Source organism: Prunus dulcis, chromosome 1 (assembly GCF_902201215.1).
Source record: "Prunus dulcis chromosome 1, ALMONDv2, whole genome shotgun sequence".
Taxonomy (NCBI): domain Eukaryota; kingdom Viridiplantae; phylum Streptophyta; class Magnoliopsida; order Rosales; family Rosaceae; genus Prunus; species Prunus dulcis.
In genome coordinates, this window is record NC_047650.1 from 29,572,688 (window position 1) to 29,600,095 (window position 27,408).

The 27,408-nt window shown below is 37.2% G+C and overlaps 5 protein-coding genes across 6 annotated transcripts; 4 read left to right on the forward strand and 1 right to left on the reverse strand.

The window, feature by feature from the left end:
• The first annotated feature begins 1,286 nt into the window (after positions 1-1,286).
• On the forward strand, positions 1,287-5,084 carry LOC117617685 (lysine histidine transporter-like 8). Of its 2 annotated transcripts, XM_034347204.1 has the most exons (6): positions 1,287-1,377; positions 1,418-1,741; positions 1,867-2,000; positions 3,454-3,890; positions 3,978-4,109; positions 4,336-5,084. In XM_034347204.1, the coding sequence occupies exons 2-6, from the start codon at positions 1,449-1,451 to the stop codon at positions 4,816-4,818; spliced, it is 1,479 nt and encodes a 492-aa protein (XP_034203095.1). In that variant the 5' UTR covers positions 1,287-1,377; positions 1,418-1,448; the 3' UTR covers positions 4,819-5,084. The 2 variants fall into 2 exon arrangements, with proteins under 2 accessions (XP_034203095.1, XP_034203170.1); XM_034347279.1 differs by lacking the exon at positions 1,287-1,377 and having other exon boundaries at positions 1,386-1,741.
• Positions 5,052-6,759, reverse strand: LOC117617784. Its single transcript, XM_034347380.1, has 2 exons — positions 6,444-6,759; positions 5,052-5,569 (listed from the first exon to the last, which is right to left on the reverse strand). The coding sequence occupies exons 1-2, from the start codon at positions 6,554-6,556 to the stop codon at positions 5,362-5,364; spliced, it is 321 nt and encodes a 106-aa protein (XP_034203271.1). The 5' UTR covers positions 6,557-6,759; the 3' UTR covers positions 5,052-5,361.
• Positions 6,760-6,947: 188 nt separating this feature from the next.
• LOC117617610 (lysine-specific histone demethylase 1 homolog 1) lies at positions 6,948-10,135 on the forward strand. The gene is made up of 2 exons (XM_034347093.1): positions 6,948-9,636; positions 9,813-10,135. Exon 1 carries the CDS (start codon positions 6,982-6,984, stop codon positions 9,421-9,423), a length of 2,442 nt encoding a protein of 813 aa, XP_034202984.1. The 5' UTR covers positions 6,948-6,981; the 3' UTR covers positions 9,424-9,636; positions 9,813-10,135.
• Positions 10,136-14,180: 4,045 nt separating this feature from the next.
• LOC117615789 (phosphoprotein ECPP44-like) lies at positions 14,181-15,608 on the forward strand. The gene is made up of 2 exons (XM_034344944.1): positions 14,181-14,690; positions 14,908-15,608. The coding sequence occupies exons 1-2, from the start codon at positions 14,364-14,366 to the stop codon at positions 15,343-15,345; spliced, it is 765 nt and encodes a 254-aa protein (XP_034200835.1). The 5' UTR covers positions 14,181-14,363; the 3' UTR covers positions 15,346-15,608.
• A 2,226-nt stretch (positions 15,609-17,834) lies between these two features.
• On the forward strand, positions 17,835-21,263 carry LOC117615723 (neutral ceramidase 2-like). The gene is made up of 8 exons (XM_034344860.1): positions 17,835-18,172; positions 18,268-18,476; positions 18,608-18,892; positions 18,968-19,518; positions 19,618-19,743; positions 19,936-19,999; positions 20,428-20,597; positions 20,712-21,263. Exons 1-8 carry the CDS (start codon positions 17,835-17,837, stop codon positions 21,261-21,263), a joined length of 2,295 nt encoding a protein of 764 aa, XP_034200751.1.
• The last annotated feature ends 6,145 nt before the right edge of the window (positions 21,264-27,408 follow it).

Consider the following 27,408-nt stretch of genomic DNA (forward strand, 5'->3'; position numbering starts at 1 on the left):
TGAGGTGTATGTGTATTCTCACGAGCGTAAACTTTGTAAATAATTAATTATTAGCCTGCAAATGCTGCAAGATTTGTAATTATTTTAGGACAATATATATTAGAACTGATCAATTAATATACAAGTAAGTTTAAGTTATTAAGTTAATTTATGATGTGTTTACTAATCAGGAATTTGAATTTTCATCAGGAATTGAATTTCACATATAGAGAATTTATGCATTTACTTCGCATCAAGGAATTGAAAAGTAGGTGAGGCTCATACAAAATTAGGAATTGAATTCCTGGTTTTGAAGGAATTTAATTATTGGGTGTGAGGTGGTATATTATTCCTGGATAACTAACTCATTAAGAATTCATTTTTTTTTACTCATTACATCCTCACACAATTTTTAAAATTCCATATTTGCCATTTACTTTAACCTAACAACGAGGAAATTTTAGTAATTAGTACCACTGCTACCCAAATTCCATATGATTTAGTAAACAACTTCAATAGGAATACAGAATCTAACTCTCCTAAATCAATATGGTTTAGTAAACAATTTCAATAGGAATCCGAAATCTAATTCTCTTCAATCTAACTAATTCTTAATTTAATTTATCCTCAATTCAATTCCTCCTAATCTAATTACAGATTAATAAACATTTCATTAGTAATGAGACTGAGCTTTCCATAGCAAATGGCATGGACCAAGCAGGCAGGGTGGCAAATGCAATGTTCTTATTAGTTGAATAAGATGTGGTTGAAAGTCCCTCCTAACAATCCCAAACGGACAAGCCCGAAAAAGAAAAAGTGCCCAATGACACTTTGATGACTAGTAATGGGCTGTGACATCTCATCTTTATAGAAAAGAAATGCATAACACGTACAGCAGGAGCAGCCAAACGTGGCTCAGTCAAAAGTAGCTTTCTACTTTCAATTCGATTAGCTAGGGCTCATCACATTCACGAGCTTCCTTCCACATTCCACTCCATTAAATTATTAATTCACCTAAGCCATCAATCCATATGAATCACATTATCCGCCCCCAGGTCTGGTTAGAAATGTATAGGAATAGCAATTTTTGTTATTTTTGACCAATAACATAATAATATATAGAATAATTTTTTCACATATCATTGTGTTATTAACCGAAATAATAAAATAGTGTTATCTCTATTACATATAAGTATTTTTGCCAGGCCAGGGCCAGGGTCCCTTTCCTCGACCAACCCTCCAAAAAGATAGCTAAAAACCAAACAAGGAGAAAAAGCAAACCCTCACAATTCAAAGCCACCTTACTTAATCGCTTTATCACTTCTCTTTCTATATATTCAACAAAAATTTTGGTCTTCTTCAGAAACCCTCCTGAACTCTCAACAAATTCATCAGTTTGAGAGAGAGAGAGAGAGAGAGAGAGAGAGAGAGAGAGAGAGAGAGAGAGAGAGATTGATTTGGGCGATGCGATGGGAGAGGTAGAGGAAGTAACGTTGAGCCCAAAAACCCCTGCAAAGAGCCCATTTGGTTCGCGTTTTATGGTGACTCCTCTAGCCAGCCCCAGGATGAAGAAGGCCGTTGCAAGCATGAGAGGCTACTTAGAAGAAGTTGGTCACTTGACAAAACTTGATCCTCAGGACGCCTGGCTTCCCATCACCGAGTCCAGAAATGGTAATGCCTTTTACTCCGCTTTTCACACGCTCAGTTCAGGCATCGGAATTCCATCCCTCCTTCTTCCCCTCTCTTTCACCGCTCTTGGTTTGTAAGTTCTTTCTTAATTCTTCCTTTACGTTACTTATATATATTAGGGTACCTCGTTATGGCAACTTCACTGACGTGAAAACTACATCTTTTTTTCTTTTTCTGATGATGATATATCTAATGCAGGGCATGGGGAATTATATGTCTCTCACTGGCTTTCATATGGCAGCTCTATACTCTCTGGTTACTCATACAGCTGCATGAATCTGAGTCTGGAACGCGCTACAGCAGATACCTTCGCCTTTCCATGGCTGCTTTTGGTAATTCTATGCGATCATTCACTCACTCACTGCTAATCTACGACCAATTATTATTAAACTTTGCAACGTCTTCACAGAGTCCCCACTTTCCAAATTAATAATAATTAAACAATCGTGAAGATTATTAATACTAAGGAAAAATCAATATGCTTTTTTTAGGGTTCGCATGAGTCGCCACCTCCACAGGAAACAATATAAAATGTATACGGTTTCGTGATAATTAATTAGTATGATATTATTGGCTTTGAAGAATTATAACTATATACAATCTTTGCTTAATTATCCATCACTTTTACCTTTATTATTAGTTCCCTAATCGCTAGATAATGATTAAGCAAGTGACCGATGATGCATGCTACTAGCCCAGTTCGATATGAGGCAAGAAATCTCAATCATTCAACTAACTAACTAACTAACTAACTATATATATATATACAGATAACTTTCATTGAGGAATCTCTCAAATTAGTTTATTTAAGGAACACTCCTTGTAGGGCCCATTCCGCATCCGCATTGTATTTCAATGATCCAAACCTTCTATGTTTTAGATAATCATTCAAATATCATCTCTATAAAAAATCACTTAAATCCAATATCGTTTGCCCACTCAATTATATTATTGAAATTCTAGTACTTTCTTGAAACATCTTGTTCATGAATTTTGTATGATATAATTGGATATCGAAACGGTTTCCGATTTGTCTAATTTTTGGCAAGGATGATCTATAAATGTAGACCTAAAAAATAAATGGTTTGAATCATTGGAAAAAAATTCGTATGGTACCCTAAAAGGTGTTCATTTGAGGGATCCCTCACCCTACGATTTTTTTTTTCAATGATCCAAACCGTCTATTTTTCAAGTCTTCATTCATAGATCATTCATGCAAAAAATCAGACAAATTGAAAATCATTAAGACATCTAATTGAAACCTACAAAATCAATCAATACATTACTTCAAGAAAGTACTTAAATTTCAATAATTTAATTGAACTGTAAAATAATATTGGATTTAAGTGATTTTTTATATATATGATATTTGAATGAATATCTACAAAATAAACGGTTTGAATTAATCAAATACAATTCAAAATGAACTCTACAAGAATGTCTCTCAAATAAAAGTTTATTTCATCTCTGTAATATATATATATATATATATGAATGAGGCATAACAATCTTGCATGAATTGAATTGCATATGGCAGTAAAATTAAGTCTGTGTGATATTGACCGGCCGTGGACCCTCTTTTGAATCTATGATATTATCCATTAGTCTTAAAAATAAATAACATTGGTTACTGAGAAAGTAAGTTGGCGTCTTTAGATTAAAAAAACAAGGAAAAAAAAAAAGTATTCAAAAGATTTTTTCCTTGTAGCGACAAACTTGGCTAGCGTATTTAATTTTGAAAACTAATCAAGTGCACGCATGTGTGTTTGTATGTGTACGTTACAGGTGAGAAACTGGGGAAATTTCTTGCGCTGTTTCCAATCATGTACCTCTCAGGAGGCACGTGCGTAACCCTGATCATGATCGGCGGTGGGACCATGAAAATATTTTATGAAATCGTGTGCGGTGGTACCGGCGTAGTGAATCCACTGTCGACGATAGAGTGGTACTTGGTGTTCACGGGCTCAGCCATCCTTGTTGCTCAGCTTCCTAACCTCAACTCCATCGCTGGAATTTCCCTCATTGGGGCTCTCACCGCCGTGAGCTACTGCACGCTCATCTGGGTGGTTTCCATAAGCAAACATAGGGCACTGCCTGCTGTTTCCTATCAGCCGCCGGAATCAAAACCTAATGCAGCAGCAGCCACCGTTTTCAGTGTTCTAAATGCGCTTGGGATAATTACCTTCGCTTTCAGAGGCCACAATCTTGTGCTCGAAATACAGGTATCATTGAATTTAAGAAACAAACAATAGACGTAGTTATATATATATATATATATTTATTATTATCGTTGGTTGACATGCATGCAGGGAACCATGCCTTCGAGCACCAAGAACCCCTCGCGTTTGCCAATGTGGAATGGGGTGAAGTTCGCATATCTCATCATCGCACTGTGTTTGTTTCCCCTAGCAATTGCCGGCTACTGGGCTTATGGAAATTCGGTAAGAAACAACACAAACCCTTTTGGTTTCTCGGTCCAATATAATCTTTTCTTGACCCGGATTGATTATTTGGATAAATCGAGGTCACTAGGACAAATTATTAACGATTAATCTTATAGATGTAACAGTCGGGTTCTTTCTTTTTTGCAAAATAAAAAACATAAATATAAAAGCGATTATAAGTCCTGCTTCCCCAACAAACTAACGTATCGTAATTGTATGGCAGATACCTTCAAATGGAGGGATGCTAAATGCTTTGTACAAATTCCACAGTCATGACACATCAAAGTTTGTCCTCGGATTGACAAGCATGCTCGTTGTGGTGAACAGCCTGAGCTCGTTTCAAATATATGCAATGCCAGTCTTTGACAATCTGGAACTCAGATTTACTAGCTGCATGAACAAACCTTGTCCACGGTGGCTCCGCTCTGGCTTTAGGATCTTTTTCGGATGCTTTGCTTTTTTTATAGCGGTCGCACTACCATTCTTGCCCAGCTTGGCAGGATTGCTTGGAGGAATTGCCGTACCAATAACCTTGGCATATCCATGCTTCATGTGGATATTGATCAAGAAACCTTGTAAAAACAGCGCAATCTTTCACTGGCTACTCGGATCCTTGGGGATTGTCCTTAGCATTTCAATTGTCACTGGAGCAATTTGGAATATAGCGACCATAGGAATACAAGTCCACTTCTTCAAGCCTGAATAAGCAACTGCAGCAACAAGAGCACCACAAAGTCTAGAAATGATATGCTTAGCAACCAAATGCTATCAATCGGACCTCTTTCACTTGGTCCTGGTGATATTACCATCACCTTGTAAAGAAACAGACCCAACGCTGAATTTAGAATTGGAAAGCATCAACTTCAACAACTGTTTGGATATCTAAAATAATTGTACTTCATGCTGCATATCCACGCAGCAATAAAAACACTTTGAGCATGCATCTGAATGCCGCAACACTTTGTTTCTCAAGTCATTGTATTGTTTATAAGTAAAACAAACATCATCAATCATCAATGCCTCAGTAGTAATAGCCCCCCACTCACTAAATCTTCCTATCTTGATCAATGAACTTGCTGCCACTCGGATCAGCATCTTACAGAGTAATCACATCCGCTTTTTACTAATATTTTGAAGGTGTGATTACACATTCCAATAACAAAAAAGAGGATATAGACCAAATGCAATTGGCCAATAATTTTCAAGATTTACACCATAAGGTTGGGTAGTATGTGACCTTCATCTAGTATTACATAGATAAGGGAAGAAGCATCCTTCGTTTCTTTTTCCTTGCCAATCTCACTTGCTTGGTAATTTTTATGCACAAAAGCAAAAGCATTGCTATGCATAGTAAGAGAAAAGCAAGTTGCATATGCCTAAAATATAAAGAAACAGCTGAAAAAACCAAGAAAGCAAGGATTACCAGTTCCCATATTACAAAGAGCACAACATCCACCCTGCATCCACAAGTTGGGGAGAAAAAGGAATATTATCATCAACAATGGTATACCAAAAGGATTAAAAACAAGCACAAATGAGATAACTCAACCACAAAACTTCCACATGGTTAGCAATGGTATACATGGATAAAAAAGATACCTCAACCCCAGTTCAAACCAAGCTCTTTAAGTACAAAAGGCAAGAGTACGATCAAAGACAACATTTGTGCTCAAATGCAATCACTATCCAAGATAACCCTTTTCCTATTCGTTGGAACTTCGTTTAGAGAATGCAGACAACAATTTGGGAAACTTTCCTCCCTAAAATGAATCAATCATCTGGATTTATATTATGTGCATCTAAAGAGGCACCTGAATCCTGATGGCAGACAGCCACTCCCAAGTTTGAAAAACAGGCAGGCACTATACCAACAGAAACTTTTGATCCTCATTATATTTTCCACTTCTATTTCAACTACCGTGATTCTATTCCTTATTTTCTACCATTAGCGTATTAGGAAAATAGATAACATAGCTTCTTCCAGACAATAATTATTTACCACAAAGGAAAATTTCACATAATTCCCAAGTGATTTTTTTTTTTTTTTTAAAGAAAAAGGAAAGAAATGAAAAAACTACAGACCTAGAACTATCAAATTATCCGAGCTTCAACGACAGGGACTTAGGTATCGAAGCTAAAGTTTAGCCTATAAAAGCTTGGCAATTATCAAAGCCAAAATAGATCAAAATCTGATCTAGCTCAAATTGGAGAAGCAAATTTAATGGAACGATAGGTTTCGAATCAAATTGTTAAGAATTTAGATCCCACAATCAGACAGCAAAGAAAATAAAAAATCAAAGGTTAAAGGAGAAACGGAAGGGGTGGGCAAACCTTGATAAAGTATGATTAGAGGTGGAGGAGAAGAAGGAGACGGAGGCCCAGTCATGCTTCGATCGAATCTGATACTCTCTCAACTGCTCTGCCAGATTCGATCGCGTTATCATCTCTCTCAACTCAAGGTCAAGCCTGCAGCCCCTTCGCTTCCCTTCTATCTATTTATTTTTATCTCTACAGCAGCTCCCAGGTCCCTCCTCTTCAACAATGGATTTCAACGACGAACGACGAGTATTCGCTGGGCTTCGTTGCGTCTTCCCTTCCCGTCCCGTGGACCTCCCCTCTTTCCTTTAGTTTTTTCTTCCTTTTTGTTCCCTTTTTAAAATTCTCAATTAATTTAAAGATTTTTAAATTAAATTTAGGACTGCTTGGCTGGCTGGGCTGGCTCTTCATCCGGCCCATTTCTATTGCGTTTGGTTACAGATGGGCCTTTCTAAGTTACTTTGAAATTCGAAAAGCCCTAGAGATAGAAATTAGAATTGGCTTAAGTAGGACAGTCCATATTGGAGTGGAGCCGAATGAATGAGATACCCACATGGAAACAACGGACCCTTCCGATAATCTTCCTAACGACGTCGTCTTCGACGAGTCATCGCCGGAAACCGACCTAACACTCTCAGGCTCAACCCCTCAAGACAATCACCATTCCCAAAACCACTCGTCGGAAAACCCGTCCGCACCTCCCCGAACGACTCTTGATGCTCCGGTATCGGACTCTCAAGATGACTCGTCCGAGCCCATCCCCGAAGGCGAAGACTCCCTTCTTGATCAACAAGGCCTTCCAAACCCAGCCGAACCTGGTCCAGCCGAGCCCGGTCCGCCGGCCAAGAGACGTCGTCGCAGGAAGAAGTTCTTTACGGAGCTCAACAGCACTCCGTCGTTGGCTAAGAACCGACGGACCGACCTCAACAAAGACGTTGACGTAGAAGCCCTAATCGCAATCTCAGTGGGATTTCCGGTCGACTCGCTCACGGAGGAGGAGATCGAGGCAAACGTGGTCCCTACCATTGGCGGCGTTGAGCAAGCCAACTATATCGTCGTGCGGAACCACATTTTGGCTCGGTGGAGGTCCAATGTCTCTTTCTGGTTGACCCGGGAGCTGGCGCTGGAGTCGATTCGCTTGGAGCACAAAGGCCTGGTCGACTCAGCTTACGACTTTCTGGTGGAGCACGGCTACATCAACTTTGGGCTTGCACCGGCGGTTAAAGAAGCCAAATTGAATTCCTTTGATGGGGTCGAGAGGGGCAATGTGGTCATTGTGGGGGCTGGTTTGGCCGGTTTGGTAGCGGCGAGGCAACTGGTGTTCTTGGGCTTCAAAGTTGTGGTCTTGGAAGGTAGGAACAGGCCTGGTGGGCGCGTGAAGACAAGGAAAATGAAAGGCGAGGGCGTGGAGGCTGCAGCGGATCTCGGTGGGAGTGTCCTCACCGGAATCAATGGAAACCCGTTAGGGGTTTTAGCTAGGCAACTGGGTTTGCCTCTTCATAAGGTGAGGGACATTTGCCCGCTCTATTTACCAGATGGGAAAGCAGTGAATTCTGAAATTGATTCTAGGATAGAGGCTTCTTTTAATAAGTTGTTAGATAGAGTGTGTAAGCTAAGGCACGCAATGATCGAGGAAGTTAAGTCCGTAGATGTTTCCTTAGGGACTGCACTCGAAGCTTTTCGACGTGCTTATAGTGTTGCCCAAGACCCGCAGGAGCGTATGCTCTTGGATTGGCATCTGGCTAACTTGGAATATGCAAATGCTTCCTTAATGTCCAATTTGTCCATGGCCTATTGGGATCAGGATGATCCCTATGAGATGGGTGGTGACCATTGTTTTATTCCGGGAGGCAATGAGACCTTTGTGCGATCCCTTTCAGAGGGCCTTCCAATCTTCTATGAAAGGACTGTGCAAAGTATTAGGTACGGCTCTGATGGGGTTTTGGTTTACGCAAATGGTCAGGAGTTTCGCGGGGACATGGTTCTTTGCACGGTCCCATTAGGTGTGCTTAAGAAGGGTTCCATTGAATTTGTCCCAGAGCTTCCACAAAGGAAGAAAGATGCAATTCAGAGTTTAGGATTTGGATTATTGAATAAGGTTGCCATACTATTCCCTTATAATTTTTGGGGTGGAGATATTGATACTTTTGGGCATTTGACTGAGGATCCGAGTATGAGAGGTGAGTTCTTTCTGTTTTATAGCTACTCTTCTGTATCAGGAGGGCCTCTTCTGGTTGCTCTTGTTGCTGGAGATGCTGCCATTAAGTTTGAGTTGATGTCTCCTGTGGAGTCTGTGAATAGGGTGTTGGAGATATTAAGGGGTATTTTCAACCCAAAAGGGATTGCTGTTCCAGACCCTATTCAGGCAGTGTGCACTAGGTGGGGGAAGGATGCCTTTGCATATGGTTCTTATTCGTATGTTGCGGTAGGGTCTTCAGGAGATGATTATGATATTCTTGCAGAGAGCATTGGGGATGGGAGAGTGTTCTTTGCTGGAGAGGCCACTAACAAGCAGTATCCAGCAACAATGCATGGAGCCTTACTCAGTGGAATGAGAGAGGCTGCTAATATACTGAGAGTGGCGAAAAGGAGGTCAATTATCCCATCAGAAAAATTAAACAATGTTTATGGGGCGGAAAGCAACGATTTGAATAAATTATTTGACACCCCTGACCTAACATTTGGGAGCTTCTCTGTTTTGTTTGACCCCAGGTCAAATGAGGTTGATTCTAGTAACTCACTGTTGAGGGTGAAATTTGGAGGGAAATATTTGGACGTGGGATGTCTCAGTCTCTGTCTGTATGGCTTAATTTCAAGGAATCAAGCCATTAAGCTGAGTGAGGAAGAAGGTGAAGAGAACAGGATGAGAATGTTAAATCAGGAATTTGGGGTGAGGTTGGTTGGGAGGAAAGGTTTAAGTGGTGCCGGGGAATCTCTAATCACCAACATTAGATCAGCAAAATCCAACCTAGAAGATGGAGGAATTCAAAGATGATACTTGTTTACCTGAACATTGAAAAGAAGATACATTTGTTAGCGGTATCAAGTATGAAAGCAGTACAGTAGGTATACGAACTGGATGGAATTCATGGTGAACTGATTTGGTAGCTGCTAGTAGAAGTCATTGTTCATGCCAAGAAGAGGAAGAGGGTGTGATTCTGGTTGATGCTTGAGCAATTCAGCATTCTTAACCAATGCCTTATGCCTTGTGAGTTTGCTTGCCTAACTATTTATCTTGCAAGTGCAAAGCTGATTGTGAGTTAACTTAAAATATATTCATCCTCCCACATTGACTTTGTTGTACACCCTCATCATCAATTAGTTAGTTGCACTATGATTTGAATTTTTTATTTTCTTTCTCAATGTAGTTAGTTTGCATTGCAGTATATATTGCTGGTGTTGTCTTGTCTCTCTCTAATCCCCTGCTTGATCTTAACTGGGCTAAGTACTTTGTCCAAGCCGACCCAACACACTGGATCGAACGGCTATTAAGGAACCCAACCCAACACACTGGATTGAACGGCTATTAAGGACCCCCTCATTATAAGTTATAACCCTCACAATAACCCCTCATTCTAGCCTCCAGTGACCTTGGGCCAAGAGAGAAGAGAAGCGGAGTGGCGTGGACTTATTGGATCAGTTGACAGACCTTATGACTTTGACTAAAAATGTGAGCTTCTGGCCTAATAATAATAGTAGTGATTGAGCCAGGCCAAATTCCGAAGCCCAATCCAAAGTGTTTTTCTGGAGCCTTTTCCCGTCTTATCTTATATTTGCCATCATTTACTTATTTTTCAAATTCTCTCTTTTAAAATAATTGCCAGGTGGTAGTCCAGAAAATATTTTCCCTGATTTTTTTTTAAATTCTTGAGAGCAATCACATCACATAGCCTTTTTAAGTAATTACTTTCAACTAATTGGAAATTGAACTTTGAATACGCCTCGGTGGACAAGGTTGGCCTATGTGAGCGAGAATGATTCAATGAAATGGGGCCATGTAAAACCAACTTACCATTTAATAGTATCAGGCAGAAAAAATGACAGCCTCGCCGTTGGAGAGAAATTCTCAAGAAATACGGATATCAATTTTTGCTATTTTCGGTTAATAATACAATGATGACATATATTATTGTGTTATTGACCGGAAATAACAAAACAATGTTATTCCTGTTATATGTAAGTTTTTTTTCAGCCATTGAGCTATCATTAGAGTTTTTATCAATAATAGCTAAAATTTATACCTTAATTTCATAAATGTCAATTTTTATAAAAACTTGTAAATATAACCAAAAAATCCACTTAAATTGACACAAATGCGCTCAAAATTAAACCAAATAACAATGAACTTACAAACCAAATAATTCACAACTATGGTGTTGAATAAATGCTTATGCCTGGTCGTATGTGATTTTTCGTTTTAATTTCAAAACTATATTAATATAATAATATCTCCTTTGCACTCTCTTAAATTAAATAAAATGAATCTGCATTTTATTCTTTTGGAACATAAAAACCAACAGAAGGCAAATATTATTGCGATTTTGCTGTGCTTCACTTGATATGGGTTATCTTGTTTTTGATTGAATGTTTTTTATTCTTAGATAAGGAAAGCTTTAGATCTACAAAAGTCAAGCAAAAATAAAATGGGATTTTGATTTTCTTCATGGTCAATCTTTGAGGTTCTAGGCCAGTTTGGCATTGTTGTGCTGTGAAAATAATCGATGTCTGATTTGTTGTGAGAAAAATCAACTGTAAGATGAAGCAATTTAGAGTTTGGTAAACTTTTTGTTAAAAGTATTATTAGTATTGATTCCCACATAATCAGAAAATGATTGTCGCATAATCATTAAAGTCAATGCCTCTTCGAAACTGATTCCTGCATAATCAGAAAATGAAAGCACTTCATTAGTTGTTTTCTCTTATAGCTTTCTCTCACAGCAATTTTTAACAATAAGTGATTTTCTCATAGTTTATCAAACAATATGGGCTTACCAACATTTTTTTCAAAATCACTTATCACCTGAAATAAACAATGCCAAACGGGCACTCTATATTTGTATTTGCGGTGATGATTAAGAAACAACCTTACCCCATTTCTCCCAAAAAACACTCTTAGAGCCTTTTCCACTTTGAGGGGGGAGGAAGCCATTGTTCTTCCCCCCTTCTCCCCTCTTCTCTTCCTCCATTTTAAAGACAAAAGGTTTTCCCTATTTGTCTTAGTTTTGTTATGATTTTCATCCAACCATTATAAGCGGCTGAGGCTCAGCGTCGGATCTTTACCTGCATTTCGGCGTCGGATCTCCACCACCATCTTTTTTGCAATTTCTTTATGTTTGGAATAAGTTGCAGAGACTCTTTGGGTTCTCTGTGTAGTTTTCACCTCTCATTTTGTGAGAGTTTTTATCTCTCTTTTGTGAGAGCTTTTCATCTCTCCTTTGTGAGAGTTTTATTTGTATTGTTATGCTTGGTTTTTTTAAGCTTTATCTCTTTTTTATTATTCTAAGTTTGCAATCTTAGTTGGGATGCCTATGCCAGAGTTTCTTCGATCATGCTTGATCGTTAGTGGAGACACACTAGATTGTCTTAATTTTGATATTAGACCGCACCGTTATTGTAATGGCCCTTTTATGGCTAGTTTGTATTGGCCTTTTGTGGATAGTGACTTTTTTTGCTGAATTATGAATGCAATCATAGAATTTCTCAACAAGAAAAAAAGTCTTCGTTTGTGGGAAAAAAAAATCATCTTTAGTTTTGTTGTTTTAGTAATATAGATAATGTGAAGAGGTTGGTTTTATGGGTAGTTATGTTTTAATTTTGAGGGTATTGATATCAATTTAAGTGGATTTTTGGCTATATTTCAAAGTTGTTATAAAACTGACATTTATGAAATTGTGCTGTAAATTTTGGCTATTATTGATAAAAACTCATACCATTGGGCTATAGTACACCATTATTATTCAAGTATTTTTAAAATTTTAGGCACTATTTGTGATAAAAGGAAAATGACCTGTCAATTGTAGCTCATCCAAAAGCTGATTAAAATTAGAGTTTTTAAAAGCTGATTAAAATTAGAGTTTTTCTATTTAAATCTCGCACTTCTCTTTGTTCACCACAATTTCTAATTTAAATGTTCACAATTTTTAAGAAAACCCTATTATCTTCCCAAACTACTAGTAAGTACAAACCATCAAAAAAATAAATAAATAACACATCAATCTCACACCCCACACCCACATCCAATAGAATAATTTTGTTTATTATGTTCTATTCATAGATGACATTTGGAATGTTGTGGGGTATTTTTGCTTTTCAAGTGTTGCATTAATTTGTTTGAGTTGACAACATGTTATTGGGTGTGGTATTAAGAAGACCGACCCATGACATCGGTTTATCCTTTCATTGAGCTTATGCAATGCCTCTTACTTTATGATAAATAATCTGTATTGATAGAGTTCTGAATTATTATTATTGGTTTGGTGAGTATATGAAGTTGAAAACAAATCGGATCCCATCTCAGAATAAGAGTATCAAATGCAAATCTAAAATGTAATTAAGTTGGGTTTGGTTTGGAACGTAAACATATAAGTGTCATTATGTACGAAATTTTTTTTTATGAGAGTATAGTAGGTTTCTTGTATTAAAATAGAATAATAATTTGGTAATAATGTGTAGAAGAGTTTGTATTTTTTTTAAAACTTAATATGAAAAGTGTGTGGAATATTTCATGTGTGTATAGATATATTAAAGTTAAGTATTAAGTTGAATGACCTTTTTTATCTTTTTACATAATAATAAAAATTTAATAATTTAAGTATTAGAATGAAGAAAAAAAAAGTGTGATGTAAACAATAGAACAACTCTTAAAATAATTAATGATTATTATAGTGATTGATTGAATTCTAGGGGCTGAAACCAAAACGAAAACGGTACGGCGCTTGTGCGATTTTTCGAGAGTTGTGGCAAGTGGCAACACCAAGGCACTCCCAGCCCAGCCCAGCCCATCTTGTTCCAATAGACTATAATATAAATATGCTGTACCCTACCCAAAGTGGACCCAACTAAACGATTGCTAATTTGCTATGTGCTGCTGGCAACATAACAACCGTCCATCCATCATAGTTCAAACTGATGAAAATGAAAAATGGCCCACCATGAAAGCTTACCGTGCACCTACCCACAACTACAAGTGGCAAATCTCGAAGACACCCCACCTCCCTCTCCTCTTTCCAACGTAAACTGGCTGCCACGTGGGCCATTTCATCACACCGACCTTCTCACATTTATCCAATCAAGGCCGACAATAGAGGGGTCCCACAATTACAGCCCTCCCACGTTCATCCGACACGTTGCAGCCATTTATTGGTGTATCGTCTCAGCACTAGCACACTGACTGTACACCGTGTCTTTTTCCTCTCTCTACTGGCATGGCATCTTTTCTACTTTCTTCTTTGGCCTTTTGACTGTTTGGTTTGGTTTTGCTTATTGCTTTGCGTACGAAACAAGCACAACTCGCTGCTGGCAATTGGCACATTTACTGTAGAGACATGTGTCGGAAGGATCCAGCGAGTGGAAAGCGATTGTGAAATGTTGTGTGGGTACAAATGCTTTTCGATTGATTATAATTGAAAGCACCACGTCGGTCGGTTGGACGAAGAAAAAGGTAAATGGTACAGGATTTGGTGTAACTTATCAAAAGGAAAAAACAATGGTTATAGAGGATTAGGATTTGGGAAGCTACAGCCAACAGCTCATCTAAGTGTTAATTATAATAAGTGGTTTTAACTTAATCGCGTCATATCCGCGTTGGGTGCTACTATAAAAGCTCACACCCTCCTCCATAAGCGAAGAACATCAAAGCATTTTATAATTCACTTGCTTGCTTATTTATTTCATCATCGTCATTAAAAACATATATACATAAATATACAGATAAGTATGGCAGAGGAGTACAACAAAAGCCAAGATCGTGGCTATGAAGGGAAGGCTGGTGAATATGAGGAGGGATCAGGCGCGCGCGCAGCTGAATGTGGTGAGATCAAGGATCGGGGCTTGTTTGATTTCCTGGGGAAGAAAGAGGCGGAGAAGCCTCAGGAGGAGGTGATCGTCACTGAGTTTGAGAAGGTCAAAGTGTCTGATCACGAGGCACCTCATCCTCATCATCATGAACCAGAGTCATACAAAGTAGAACAAGAGGAGGATAAGGAGAAGAAGCACGGTAGTCTTTTGGAGAAGCTTCACCGATCCGACAGCAGCTCTAGCTCTGTAAGTTTTTTTACTCGATCATTAATTTATATTATATACATGTGTGTATAGTTGTTTGCAAGATGTTCCATTCCATGTGGCATTCATGATTTGGCAGATTATCTCCTTCTGCATATGCCACCTGTATCGCCTTTTCTAGATAGATAGATATTAACCTAATTAATTATATAATTAAAGTTTTTTGAACTGATTGAAATATTATCTAATGAATATGCAGTCGAGCGATGAAGAGGAAGGTGAAGGAGGAGAGAAAAAGAAGAAGAAGAAAGAAAAGAAGGGACTGAAGGAGAAGATCTGTGGTGATCATGATCAGAAGGTGGAGGACACAGCCGTCCCAGTGGAGAAGATCTACGAGGAGCCAACTCTTGAAGAGAAGAAAGAGGAAGAGAAGAAGGGTTTCCTTGAGAAAATAAAGGGAAAGCTACCAGGGCAGCAGAAGAAGACAGAAGAGATTCCAGCTTCGTATGATGATCAGCAGTGTCATGATCAGCATGCTGAGCCCGCTGAGCCTGCAGTTGTAGGTTGCGAGCCCAAGGAGAAGAAGGGTATCTTGGAGAAGATCAAGGAAAAGATTCCTGGTTACCACCCTAAGACGGAGGAAGAAAAGGAGGCCATCAAGGAGAAGGAGAAGGAAAAGGAAACGTCTTCCTATTAAATTAATTAAGAAAAACCACGTATACAAACCTGTGTTTATGTGATTGTGTGTGGCTTTTTCTGATGAGTGGTTTATTTGCTTTTCTTCTTTTGAGTTTGAGAGACAAGTATGTATGTGTTATATGTGCTTGTTGTGTTCATGTTTGTTTAGGACTTCCAAGTCCACGCTACTGTAGCTGCCATTTCCATTTCCATTTGCTTCTTTAATTTCTATGTAATATTTAGACATTGTTCATTAATAATACTTGTTTCTTCCTTTGTACCTATTTTCTTCATATATATATATATATATAATGAATACTAATGTGGATCAATTTAAGAGTGAAATATGTATTGATGCAACTCATGAAGATGTATACTTCACTGAACCAACATTTTCCTAATAATTAGAAAGGTAATGTATTCAATGTTGTGTGTGAAGCTCAAGAGTAACATAAGTTGTGGAGTCGCAAAAAGAGGTGCTTTTATTAAAGACCGTAAGGGTATACAGCGGAAAGAATGACAATCTCTTGTTTTTATTTTCTTATTTACTTTTAAAGGCATTTTGATGAATGATCCCACAAAATAAGGAAAGATTCATGGTTTTACTCTTTAGCTTTGTTTGTTGTGGTAGGGCTGCACAGTCATAATAGGCTTTGCTTTTTATTACTACATTCAATTTGACCAAAATATCAAGATGATGACCGTTAGGAAAATGATCCGTTCGATTCGAGCCTTATTTGTCCTTGCAACCTTTAGAAACTTGGGATACGTTTCGTGGGATGATCACTGAATGCATTTGTGTCCAGTATGTCTGTGAAATCAATTAATTTATATTATAGTTTGCACGTCACTACAAGACCTGAACGTTTTATAGGGAAAAAAATCCACACCCAAAAAAAGAAAAGAAGGGTCTCCATGAAGGATGAAGCCCGCAATCATAGGCACTGAACAAAAGGAGTAGTGACCGAAACAATCTCATAGATGACAGTATTGGTGTGGTGGTCTAGTCCGTGACAAGCTTTTTGACGATGAACATTACTATTAGAGATGGACCGTGATAATGGGATTTCACACACACCACCAGTATAATATGTAGGTTTGAATCTAAGATGACTCGTCCGTAAATCAATGTATTTTTCTATTAGACAAGACTCGTCGGCAAACTACAGCCACGACTATGGTGGGCCGTAGCGTAGGAAAGCTTTGAAGAAAAAAATATTACCTATATCTATATGGCCCACCAAGTTCGCTGGCTTTTGCTTTGATCTAATCCTCCAATCAAATTGAGCGAATCATGCAATTGCTTAGTAGCCTTGGTTTTGTTTTTTCCCCTCGAAGCATGCAACCTTTTGCTTTTTTTTTGTTGGCAAAGTCAATAATCGTTTTTTCCACCAAAATAAAAGGGAAAGCTTCTTAATATTGTACTCAATAAAAACTCTCACAAGTCTTTTAACCCATAATTACAGATGACAGTAGGTAATTAATACTCATAAGTGCGAAGATATTTTCAAAAATGAAACAGTAACCTAATTATATTCTTCTTGTGAAACTTAATTATTTGTATTTTTTTTCACTTTGCATTTGTCTTGGTTGATGCTAAGAAACAAGAAACGTGAATAAGTACACTTTCAATTATATTGTTAAACACATTAATTTTGATAATGTGTATTTTTTAGTTATATTTAATATGTATTTACCTTATAAAGTTTATTGAAAATTAGTCAATGAGAAAAAAAAAAATCATTAGAGTTTAAATTAAAAAATTTAACTAACCCACCCATCAAAAATTTCTAGTTCTGTACTTAACTAGACTCCGTTTACAAACATTATCATATCTTAAAATGCCTAAATTTGATAATTTTGTTGAATGCTTAGACTTCACAACTAATGACCACGAATGAAACTTATCTTTTTATTTTTCTATTTTTTTTATAGAATATAAAATGACGGACACATATGATTGCCTACCAAGGGAAAGTTACGGTAAGCACCATTTGTTGACGCACACTCATTTGGGTGAGTGGCTGTGGGGACAGATTCAAATATCCATTATACATGGCATGGTCGACTCACTTTCATGTGGCTTAGAGATTCACCATATAAGTTAATTAGTGCAGAAGCATGCAATAGCAACAGGGTGTTAATAAAAATTTCCACGCAACCAAATCAGATATCATATATGTGCTTAAATGGCGGCTAAAGGCACCCAAAGCCCACACAAATGGACAAGACCAAACCTTGTCCATCTCATCTCTCTTGCATGCGGCGGAGCAACCAAGAAGAGATGCTCTTGTGCCAACTTGGACTCCAAAAACTATAAACTGCTACCCACTTTTGTTTTGGGTTGATTGAAACAAGCCAGCCATGGAAGTGATCACTACATACTAAGAAAAGAGAATTCAGCGCCCAACAAAAATAAATATATAAATTCTACACTGTATCGACCAAGCTTCATATATATAAGATATATATACAGCTCTATGGTCATCATTTAATTTGAGATCAAACATGAAGACGAGAGGCAAAATTCAAGAGCAGCACTCGTCTCTTTTTTCATCACTTATTATTATGATTATTGTGGGTATAGGTGTAATTAGGAGATGCAATGGCGAAGGGTATTTGATTGGAGTGGGAAGCTATGACATGACTGGGCCAGCAGCCGGGGTGAACATGATGGGTTATGCCAACATGGACCAGTCGACTGCCGGTGTACATTTCCGACTCAGGGCAAGGACTTTCATCGTCGCCGAGAGTTCCCAAGGTCCAAGGTTTGCCTTTGTTAATCTTGACGCCGGGATGGCTTCACAACTCGTTAACATTAAAGTGCTGGACAAACTCAAATCAAGGTGTATATACTACAGTATACTTTCAGCTACTTATTAGTCACGTATGTTGATATTAATTAATGTTCCCATTTATTTATATAAATTTGATTTGGAAGGTTCGGAGATTTGTATACGGAAGAAAATGTGGCGATTAGTGGGATTCACACTCACGCTGGACCAGGGGGTTATCTGCAGTATCTGGTTTACTCTATAACATCTTTGGGGTTTGTCCAACAATCCTTCGATGCCATTGTGAATGCAATTGAGCAGAGCATTGTTCAGGCTCATCACAACCTCAAGCCTGCTTCTGTTTTCATCAACGAAGGTGACCACCATTGACCCCCCCACCCCCACCACCCCCCACACCAAGTCAAGTTTTACTCTCTTTTTTTTTTTTTTTTTTTTTTTTTTTTTTTTTTTTTTTTCTGAATTGAGTTGATTTTTATGGGTTTACAGGGGATGTGGTAAACGCGGGAATAAACAGGAGCCCAAGTGCTTATCTGCTAAACCCGGCGGAGGAGAGAGCCAGGTATCCAAGCAACGTTGACACCCTCATGACTCTGTTGAAGTTTGTGGATGATGCAAGCGGGAAGAGCGTTGGAGCTTTCAGCTGGTTTGCCACACACGGAACCTCCATGAGCAAAAACAACCTCCTCATCAGTGGAGACAACAAAGGTGCCGCTGCTCGATTCTTCGAGGACTGGTTCTCCTCCTCTTCCTCCTCGTCTACCACATCAGCTGGTAATTACTATGTATTATTATTGTTAGTAAATCAGTAGCCTTGTAATTATATAAGCTGTATATATGACTCACGAGTGTATCCATTAATTAATGCAGATAGTAGCGCGTCACTATTATCACTAATAAAGAAGGCGCAAAGCATGAAAGCCACAGGAGGAAAGCTCTGCGGTAAAACAAGCAGCCGAGAGTCTAAGGTGAGGAAGAACAACGGGTCGCTGTTCGTGGGAGCTTTTTGCCAATCAAATGTTGGGGATGTGACCCCAAATGTGCTTGGAGCTTTTTGCACCGATTCTGGAAGACCCTGCGACTTCAATCACTCCTCCTGTCATGGGAACGACCTGCTTTGCCTGGGCCGTGGACCTGGCTACCCAGATGAAATACTCAGCACCAAAATTATAGGGGAGAGACAATTTCAAAAGGCTGCTCATCTATTCACGACGGCTACACAGCAACTCACCGGGACTATTGACTATCGCCACGTGTACCTCAACTTCACCGATATTGAGGTTGAATTATTAGATGGAAACAAGAAAGTTAAGACATGCCCCGCTGCGCTCGGTCCTGGTTTTGCCGCCGGGACTACAGATGGACCCGGTGCCTTCGGCTTCCAGCAAGGCGATACAAAGGTCAGCAGCAGCAGCAGCAACAGCACTTTTGGCCTAAACCACTTTACTTTATGGTCTTGTCTTGTATTGCTACATCTTAACCAATCCTCTGTTTTTCAGATCAATAAGTTGTGGAGAAAACTGAGGGATGCTTTAAAAAAACCTACCCCATATCAAGTCGACTGCCAAAAGCCCAAGACAGTTCTGCTCGACACTGGCGAAATGTTTGTACCTTATGCATGGGCGGTAAGACAGGACTTTTGCCTGTTACTTGCGTTGTTGGGGGAAAACCAATTGGATTTTCTTTGCAGACGTAATATTCATTTATTTAGAATTACAACTACTTACTTAGAAACTAGGGATTAATATTAATATTGTAGCATTAGCATAGCAGGCAGGCTGACAAACATTCTCTAATTACGGTTCAAATGCATGCAGCCTGCAATCCTTCCTATTCAAATGCTCAGGTTGGGGAAGCTGATCATACTTTCTGTCCCAGGAGGTTAGTACTCTTTCACTTTAATTAATTTCACAGCCCACTACAACTTCATACCTGTCTGTCTTAATCACATGTGCGCTATTCATTGCTCAATGCGATCACTGCTTCCCATAACTAGTAATTCTTTGTGTCTCGGCTCGGCAAAAGAGCCGACATTAACCATGATAGCAAGACCATTTTCTCCAAATAACTATACCATTCAAGGAAACCTCGACCCCACCCCATTTACCGAGCTCAGCATCTTGTTCCTATGAACTTGTCTTGATAGGGCAGGACAGCACACTCAGTCCAACAGACTTAGGCAGCCTCGTCCCAACAATACTGACAATCCCTTACAATTTACTCCACAAATCAATCTTAAACCTAGAACCTAAGACCCCTCACACGTGACACATGTCAGCAAGCTCTAAGGAAGCTACTGAACCTTGCAGAATTCACCACAATGGCGGGCAGGCGGCTAAGGGAAGCAGTCAAGGAGACATTGATAAGCAACAGCAATGGTGAATTTGATGACGAAACCCACATTGTAATAGCAGGCCTCACAAATACTTATTCCCAATACATTGCAACTTTTGAGGAATACGCGCAACAGAGATATGAGGTACATACTCATCTGTTTAATGAATTTGGCCAAATGGATCCAGGGGAAACAATAACTTAACTTTGCAGTGATCGCAATCCTACATTAATTCTCAATGCATAATGGAATCTGCAGGCTGCTTCCACTCTCTATGGTCCTCACACGTTATCAGCATACATCCAAGAATTTGAGAAATTAGCCAAAGCAATGGCAAAGGGAGAAAAAATCACTAAAGGTCCCTCACCACCAGATCTTTCCTCTGTGCAACTCAGACTTTTACTTGAACCTACTGGAGACTTACCTCCCCCGCATACAAACTTTGGAGATATGAAACAAGATATCATTTTACCAAAAAGTGGCTCATTCAAAAAGGGAGATAGACCAATTGCCACATTTTGGAGTGCAAATCCAAGATATGACCTATTGACAGAAGGCACATTTGCAGTGGTAGAGCTGCTTCAAGGAAAACATTGGGTTCCGGTTTACGATGATGATGATTTCTGCCTGTTTTTCAAGTGGAAAGTAGACAACAGTACCTTATATGGCACAGCAACCATAGAATGGGAAATACCAAGGGATGCAGTTTCGGGGGTGTACAGGCTAAGGCATTTTGGTTCATCAAAGAAAACCAAGGACTCCCCCAATATCTACTTCACTGGCGCATCTAGTGGATTTGCAGTGTCCTAAATATCTATTTAATATTTTCTTCCCTGCATTTAAGTGCAAGTGCTGCACATTATCCTTACAGACAAAAATATGGCTAAATTCCAAAGTGGCCCCTCTAACAACGCTTTAAAGAGCAAGTCATAATTTCTCATGTTTTAGGGGTCTCTGAAGGTCTGGTTAACTCACATCCAACCCTTCCTCAGGCCAGATAAATCTACATAAATAAGACAATACTAAATTGTTATGGGCAGGCATCAATTTTCTAGTTGATTATTCAGGATACAAAATCCTCAATGATATTAACACCTGGAATTTCTTACTTGTGGTTTTGTACAAGGTTTGAGTCCTCCTGAAATGGCCCTATATTTTTTTTAGTGTAATGTACTGTGAAAAATGAAAAACACAAAAGAGGAGCTTCTCTTGGAGGATTAACAAGATAAACAATACAGGAAAGAGGCATGGACTAACAACATTCAAGGGTTCTCAGCATTGCCGATTAACATCTCTAACTAATCAACTCATATGCTGGCTGTAGAATGTAATAATATAAACAAGGCAGAATGCCCAATTTGCACTAGTACTCGTCTTTTATTTTAGGCAAGTACTACTACTAAGAAGTCAGAATTATAACTACTAAGAAGAATACCTGCATGACCATTTGCAGAAGATGCATGCAAGTAATTGAGCTTGAAATCCACCCACTGTTACACATAAATCTAGCATGGCCTGGAGGATTCGTATAATTTGATCCAATACTGACTTCAAGTCTGTGATGTGTAACCACTGATTGGTAATTCTAACAGCGAGAAATGTGCCTGAATGCAGATTTCATGCATGGTAAGAGAATAAAACGATGAGATGAGAGAACTAAAAAGGAAAATGGCATGAAGTTTGTATTTGAAAAACATATAGGTGAAGGCAAACTCTAACCTGAAATAGCAGATTGGCTTTGACATGTTTCTACAAAAAACAGTGGCAATAGTCTCCATTATTTGGTGACATCTGTTGGGGTAACTAAACTTATTCGACGTAGAACATTTTGTTGTCTTTGTGGTATGCAAAGAAAAACATATTCTTGTTAGCAAATTTGTATGGAGGAAGAACGATTCCATATGACTGAGACATATTATATGTTTTATATGCCCTTTCTTAATAAATAGGACTGACTGAAACCACTTCGGTCACAAGCTAGTTGTATAGGTCAAGTGTTAATTGTCTCCATTTTCAGAATCCACGGTTAATGGATCTAGTCACTCAAGTGTGTGCCTCATTATGAATCCATAAAATAAATAAAAAGCCAAGTACGTACCCAAGTAAGAGACAACCATAGACTAATTACCTCGTTATGCCGCACAGGAAGTTCATTATATTCAGAAGCAGCAGATAGGATATGCAAGACGATCTTTAGTACAGAACCTTCTTAAGCATAACAGCATAAAAAGTAAAAGCGAGAAATTAAAATGCTGAATAAAAATCTTCGAAGAACCATTTCTTACTTCAAGCGATGTATCTGATCCTTTGTTCGTGATGTAGAACAGATGAGCTAGAAAAAGGACGTAGTGGGAATTTGCAGATTTGTTGTCCGAGCTCCGATTAGGACGCAAAATCCCATTTCGGAAAGGGAACGACGCCACGAGTCTAACTCACTGCTTTGCCGTGACATATGATGGAATTTGGCATTCTGAGGTCGTTTGGCCTTCCAAACTGCAGTCAAAGTTTGGTAGTTAATTTTCCAATAAATTCTGTTTTGGACAGTTTCGGAGTTACGTAGTTAAGTCTCCGAATTAATTCTGTTTTTTCAGTTTTATGTAATAACTCCCCTAGCAGTTGAAGGGTTGAGGGTGTTGAGAATTGTGTATTTAGACAGGTTTGTCTAACGTTTCTATCAACTCAGTTTTTAATAACATTATTCTAAGAGAGCTTCTCTTAATTTTCTAGTGGATTCCAGTTTTTCTTGTTACTCAAGGTTTCGCTTGAGACCTTTGTTGCTTGTGCTGCGTCAGTTCGAACCAAACATTGATACAGTCATGTAGCTAAGATAATACTGGGATGCTATTGAACCCAGCATCGTTGGCTCTACATTGTCTTCATTCATCTTGATGCATCCACTGTCTTCCAGATCCTCAAATGTGTTTTGCACTAACCTGCCAAAATAATCAATAAGTAATCAAAGCAATGCCACCGAAAGAGAGAGCATATCCTGATAAAAGAAAAAACAATAATCATGAGAATTGAGCATGGTATTACCTAGACAAGTAAGAGCTGGGAACTTCAGGTTCAGTATTCTGCAAGCCAATTACTTTATAAAAAAGAATTAAAAAATGGCCGGAGTACCGCTGTTCGGCTAAACTCGTTTTTATTAAAAAAAAAAGAAAAAAAAAAGGGGAGTATAGGCCCACGGCCATACTATTTATGGAAAAAAAGGGGACCCGCCTAGAGCCTGGTGCCTTTGTGTGTGTGGAGAATATAGCCGTGCGGCTATAACCTAGAAATAGAATATTTCACAAGTATAGCCGTTTAAACGTATAGCCGCAACCCATTGAATAGCATAATCTGAAATTCTCTTTTTTAATTATTTTAATTAGTAGTTATATTTTAATTATTATTTACTTAATGAATAATTAGTATTTCACTATATTAATATATATATATATATATATTTCGTAATATGTGAGTATTTTGCGTATAATACGTGATTTTATGAGTATTATTGGAAATTTTGCAAAAAAAAAGTGTATTAAACATGAAAAATAGGCACGTGCATGTACAATACGAGTATTAAATGTGAAAATGCTAAATTATATATACGCGTAATAACTTTGGAAAAGTAAAAATTCAAAATGAGACAATAGAGAGTCGTGTAATTGCCTGATAGTAATGGATAATGCTCTAAACTACTCTTGTCGGTAAAAAAAAATGGAGAAAAAAAAAGAGAAAAAAAATCACAGTATCTATATAAAGAGTATCGCCGCATGGCTATACTTTTTATAAAAAAGAATTTAAAAAAAGACCCCAGTAAAGCCGCCCGGCTATACATTTTTTATTGAAAAAAACTGAAGCATTGCCTCATGGATATACTATTTATAAAAAAGAACTTTAAAAAAAATGACCCCGGTAAAGCCTATAGGCTATACTCTTTTTTATTAAAATCTAGAGTATAGCCGCCCGGCCATACTATTTATAAAAAAGAATTTTAAAAAAATTACTCCAGTAAAGCTGTCCGGCTATACTCATTTTTATTTATAAATAGAATATATCACATGTATAGCTGTGGCGCTATACCCTATAAATAGAATATTTCACGAGTATAGTCGGGCTATAAATAGATTTTTTGTAAGTATAGCCGGGCGGCTATACCCATTCAATAGCATAATCTGAATTTCTCTTTTTTAATTACTTTAATTAGTAGTTATGTTTTAATTATTATTTAATTCATGAATAATTAGTATTAAATTATTTTAATATGTTTTATTTTATTCAATAATATGTGAGTATTTTGTGTATAATACGCGAATTTTGTGAGTATTAGTGAAAATTTTGTAAAATAAAAGCATTTAAACATAAAAAATACATACGCACATGTACAATACGAATATTAAACATGAAAATGCAAAATTCTAAATTCGGGTAATAACTCTGAAAAATTAAAAATTAAAAATTTGACTGTAGAGAGTCGAGTAATTGCCTAATAGTAATGGATAATGCTCTAAACTACTATTGTGGATAAAAAATGTATTGGGGAAAAACAATAAAAAATAATAATCACATTATCTATGTAAAGGGTATAGCCGGTCAGCTATACATCTCATAAAAAAGAACTAAAAAAATGACCCCAGTAAAGCCGCCGGGCTATACCGTTTTATTAAAACAAAACCGAAGTATAGCCGACCGGCTATATTATTTATAAAAAAATGACCCCAGTAAAGCCCTCCGGCTATACGCTTTTTTATTACAAAAATTCGGGATATAGCTGAACGGCTATACTATATATTTTTAAAAAAAAGAGAAAAAAAAGGGACCCGCCTAGCGCGTGTTTTTGTGAAAGTAGTATAGTCGTCCAGCTATACCCTATAAAAAGAATATTTCACAATTACAGCCGCCCCGCTATACCCTGTAATTAGAATTTGTTTAAAGTATAGCCACCCGGCGATACGATTTATGAATTAAAAAAAAGGGGACCCTTCTAGCGCCTCGTGCGTGTTTTTGTGAACAAAAGTATAGCCATGTGGCTATACCCTATAAATAGAATATATGTCATTCGGCTATACCCTAAAATTTATAAAAAAGAATTTTAAAAAAAAGACCCCAGTAAAGCCTAGCGTGCGTTTTTGTGAAAGGAGTATAGTTGTCCGGCTATAACCTATAAATAGAATATTTCACAAGTATAGATGTGCGGTAATACTGTAGAAATAGATTTTTTTGAAGATGTATAGTCGCTCGGCTTTACCCATTGAATAGCATAATCTGAATTTTTATTTTATAATTATTTTAATTAGTAGTTATGTTTTAATTATTATTTACTTAATGAATAATTAGTATTTAACTATTTTAATATATTTTATTTTTATTCAATAATATGTGAGTATTTTTTGTATAATACGTGAATTTTGTGTGTATTATATAAAATTTTGTAAAAAATAAGATTATTAAATATGAAAAATACGTACGTATTTGTACAATACGAGTATTAAACATGAAAATGCAAAATTATTTATATGGATAGTAAATATGGAAAAGTAAAAACTCAAAAGAGGACAATAGAGAGTCATTTAATTGCCCTAATAATAATGGATATTGCTCCAAACTACTCTTGTTGATAAACAAAAATCGAGGAAAAACAAATTTTTTTTTAAAAAAAATCACAGTATCTATGTAAAAAGTATAGCCGAACGGCTATACTATTTATAAAAAAAAATTAAAAAAATGAACCCTAGTAAAGCCACCCGGCTATACGCTTTTTTATTAAAAAAATATGGAGTATAGCCGCACGGGTATACTAATTATAAAATAAAAATAAAATAAAAAAGGAACTCGCCTAGCACCTAGTGCCTGGAATCGATTAGGCTTGGAAACTCACATAACTCGACCTAGGGCTTTACGATTAAGGTTTCGATGTCAATCTTGGGTTAGTAAGATGTAACCGGTTCTATGCCAGTGAAAATTTGCCGACACGGGTCTATGCCAACGAATATTTGTCGACATAGGTCTATGCCTACAATGTTTCGTCGGGAGAGAACTATGCTGACAAAAGTTGTTGGCATAAACCTATGCCGGCAAAGTTTCGCCAGGACTCGTCTTTTAATTATTTTTGTTACTTTTTATTTATTTATACAAATTTAGTTTGTTTAGTTTAATATTTGTAATTAATTAATATCTTATCCTTACTTAATTACTTGAATTATTGATTATGTTTTAATTCTTTATTGAATTATTCATATTTTAATTAATTTCATAAATTACTTGATAAAATGTAATTAATTATTAAATTATAATAAAATGTAATGTTATCTTATCCTTACTTAATTACTGGGTTTTAAAAAAAAACAAATTTGACTTAAAATTAGTTTGATTAGTTTAAAATTTGTAATTAAGTAAGATATTAGCCTTATTTAATTACTTTAATTAGTAATTATATTATTATTATTATTATTATTATTTAGTAGAGAATTAATATTTAAGTATTTTAATTAATTTCATAAAATACTCCATGTGCTTTATTAATTTGAGTGAAACATTTATAAGAATAAATATTACAGAATGTTAGATTTTGTGGTAAAGTATATGGAGGTTCACGTATATAATGATCACTATGCCATACGCCATCGAATGTTTGGTTAATAATTGTAAATGTCGATGTGTAAAATCTAGAAGATGAATGTTGTTTCTTGTCTTAGCTTGAAATTGCATCCTCTCCATCCCATGTCTAGTTTGATTGCATACAGACCAATTTGAAATGTGAAAATGCCGCATTTCTCTTTACCAAATTTTATTTAATTTTTCATTTTCATAATTTTGAGGTTCATTTGCCCTGCAAACCCGTTCAACGCCAATGTTTTGTTGATTTGTCTAAAGTTTCGAGGAAATTCAAAGTTTAGAGTTTTTATTTTTTGAGAACCAAATTCAAAGTTTAGCATAATGTAAAGTTACAAAGAGAAAAAATTCGAAC

What these genes read in the sequence shown, in the direction of transcription:
- LOC117617784 (XM_034347380.1), bottom strand. Translation starts at nt 6,556, where the DNA reads ATGATAACGCGATCGAATCTGGCAGAGCAGTTGAGAGAGTATCAGATT. An exon ending in TCTAATCATACTTTATCAAG is followed by an intron (nt 5,570 to 6,443) that starts GTTTGCCCACCC and finishes TTGTGGATGCAG; the next exon opens with GGTGGATGTTGTGCTCTTTG.
- LOC117617685 (XM_034347204.1), top strand. Translation starts at nt 1,449, where the DNA reads ATGGGAGAGGTAGAGGAAGTAACGTTGAGCCCAAAAACCCCTGCAAAG. An exon ending in ATCTTGTGCTCGAAATACAG is followed by an intron (nt 3,891 to 3,977) that starts GTATCATTGAAT and finishes ACATGCATGCAG; the next exon opens with GGAACCATGCCTTCGAGCAC. An exon ending in ACTGGGCTTATGGAAATTCG is followed by an intron (nt 4,110 to 4,335) that starts GTAAGAAACAAC and finishes ATTGTATGGCAG; the next exon opens with ATACCTTCAAATGGAGGGAT.
- LOC117615723 (XM_034344860.1), top strand. Translation starts at nt 17,835, where the DNA reads ATGAAGACGAGAGGCAAAATTCAAGAGCAGCACTCGTCTCTTTTTTCA. An exon ending in TCCAGCAAGGCGATACAAAG is followed by an intron (nt 19,519 to 19,617) that starts GTCAGCAGCAGC and finishes TCTGTTTTTCAG; the next exon opens with ATCAATAAGTTGTGGAGAAA. An exon ending in TTGTACCTTATGCATGGGCG is followed by an intron (nt 19,744 to 19,935) that starts GTAAGACAGGAC and finishes AAATGCATGCAG; the next exon opens with CCTGCAATCCTTCCTATTCA.
- LOC117615789 (XM_034344944.1), top strand. Translation starts at nt 14,364, where the DNA reads ATGGCAGAGGAGTACAACAAAAGCCAAGATCGTGGCTATGAAGGGAAG. An exon ending in CCGACAGCAGCTCTAGCTCT is followed by an intron (nt 14,691 to 14,907) that starts GTAAGTTTTTTT and finishes ATGAATATGCAG; the next exon opens with TCGAGCGATGAAGAGGAAGG.
- LOC117617610 (XM_034347093.1), top strand. Translation starts at nt 6,982, where the DNA reads ATGGAAACAACGGACCCTTCCGATAATCTTCCTAACGACGTCGTCTTC.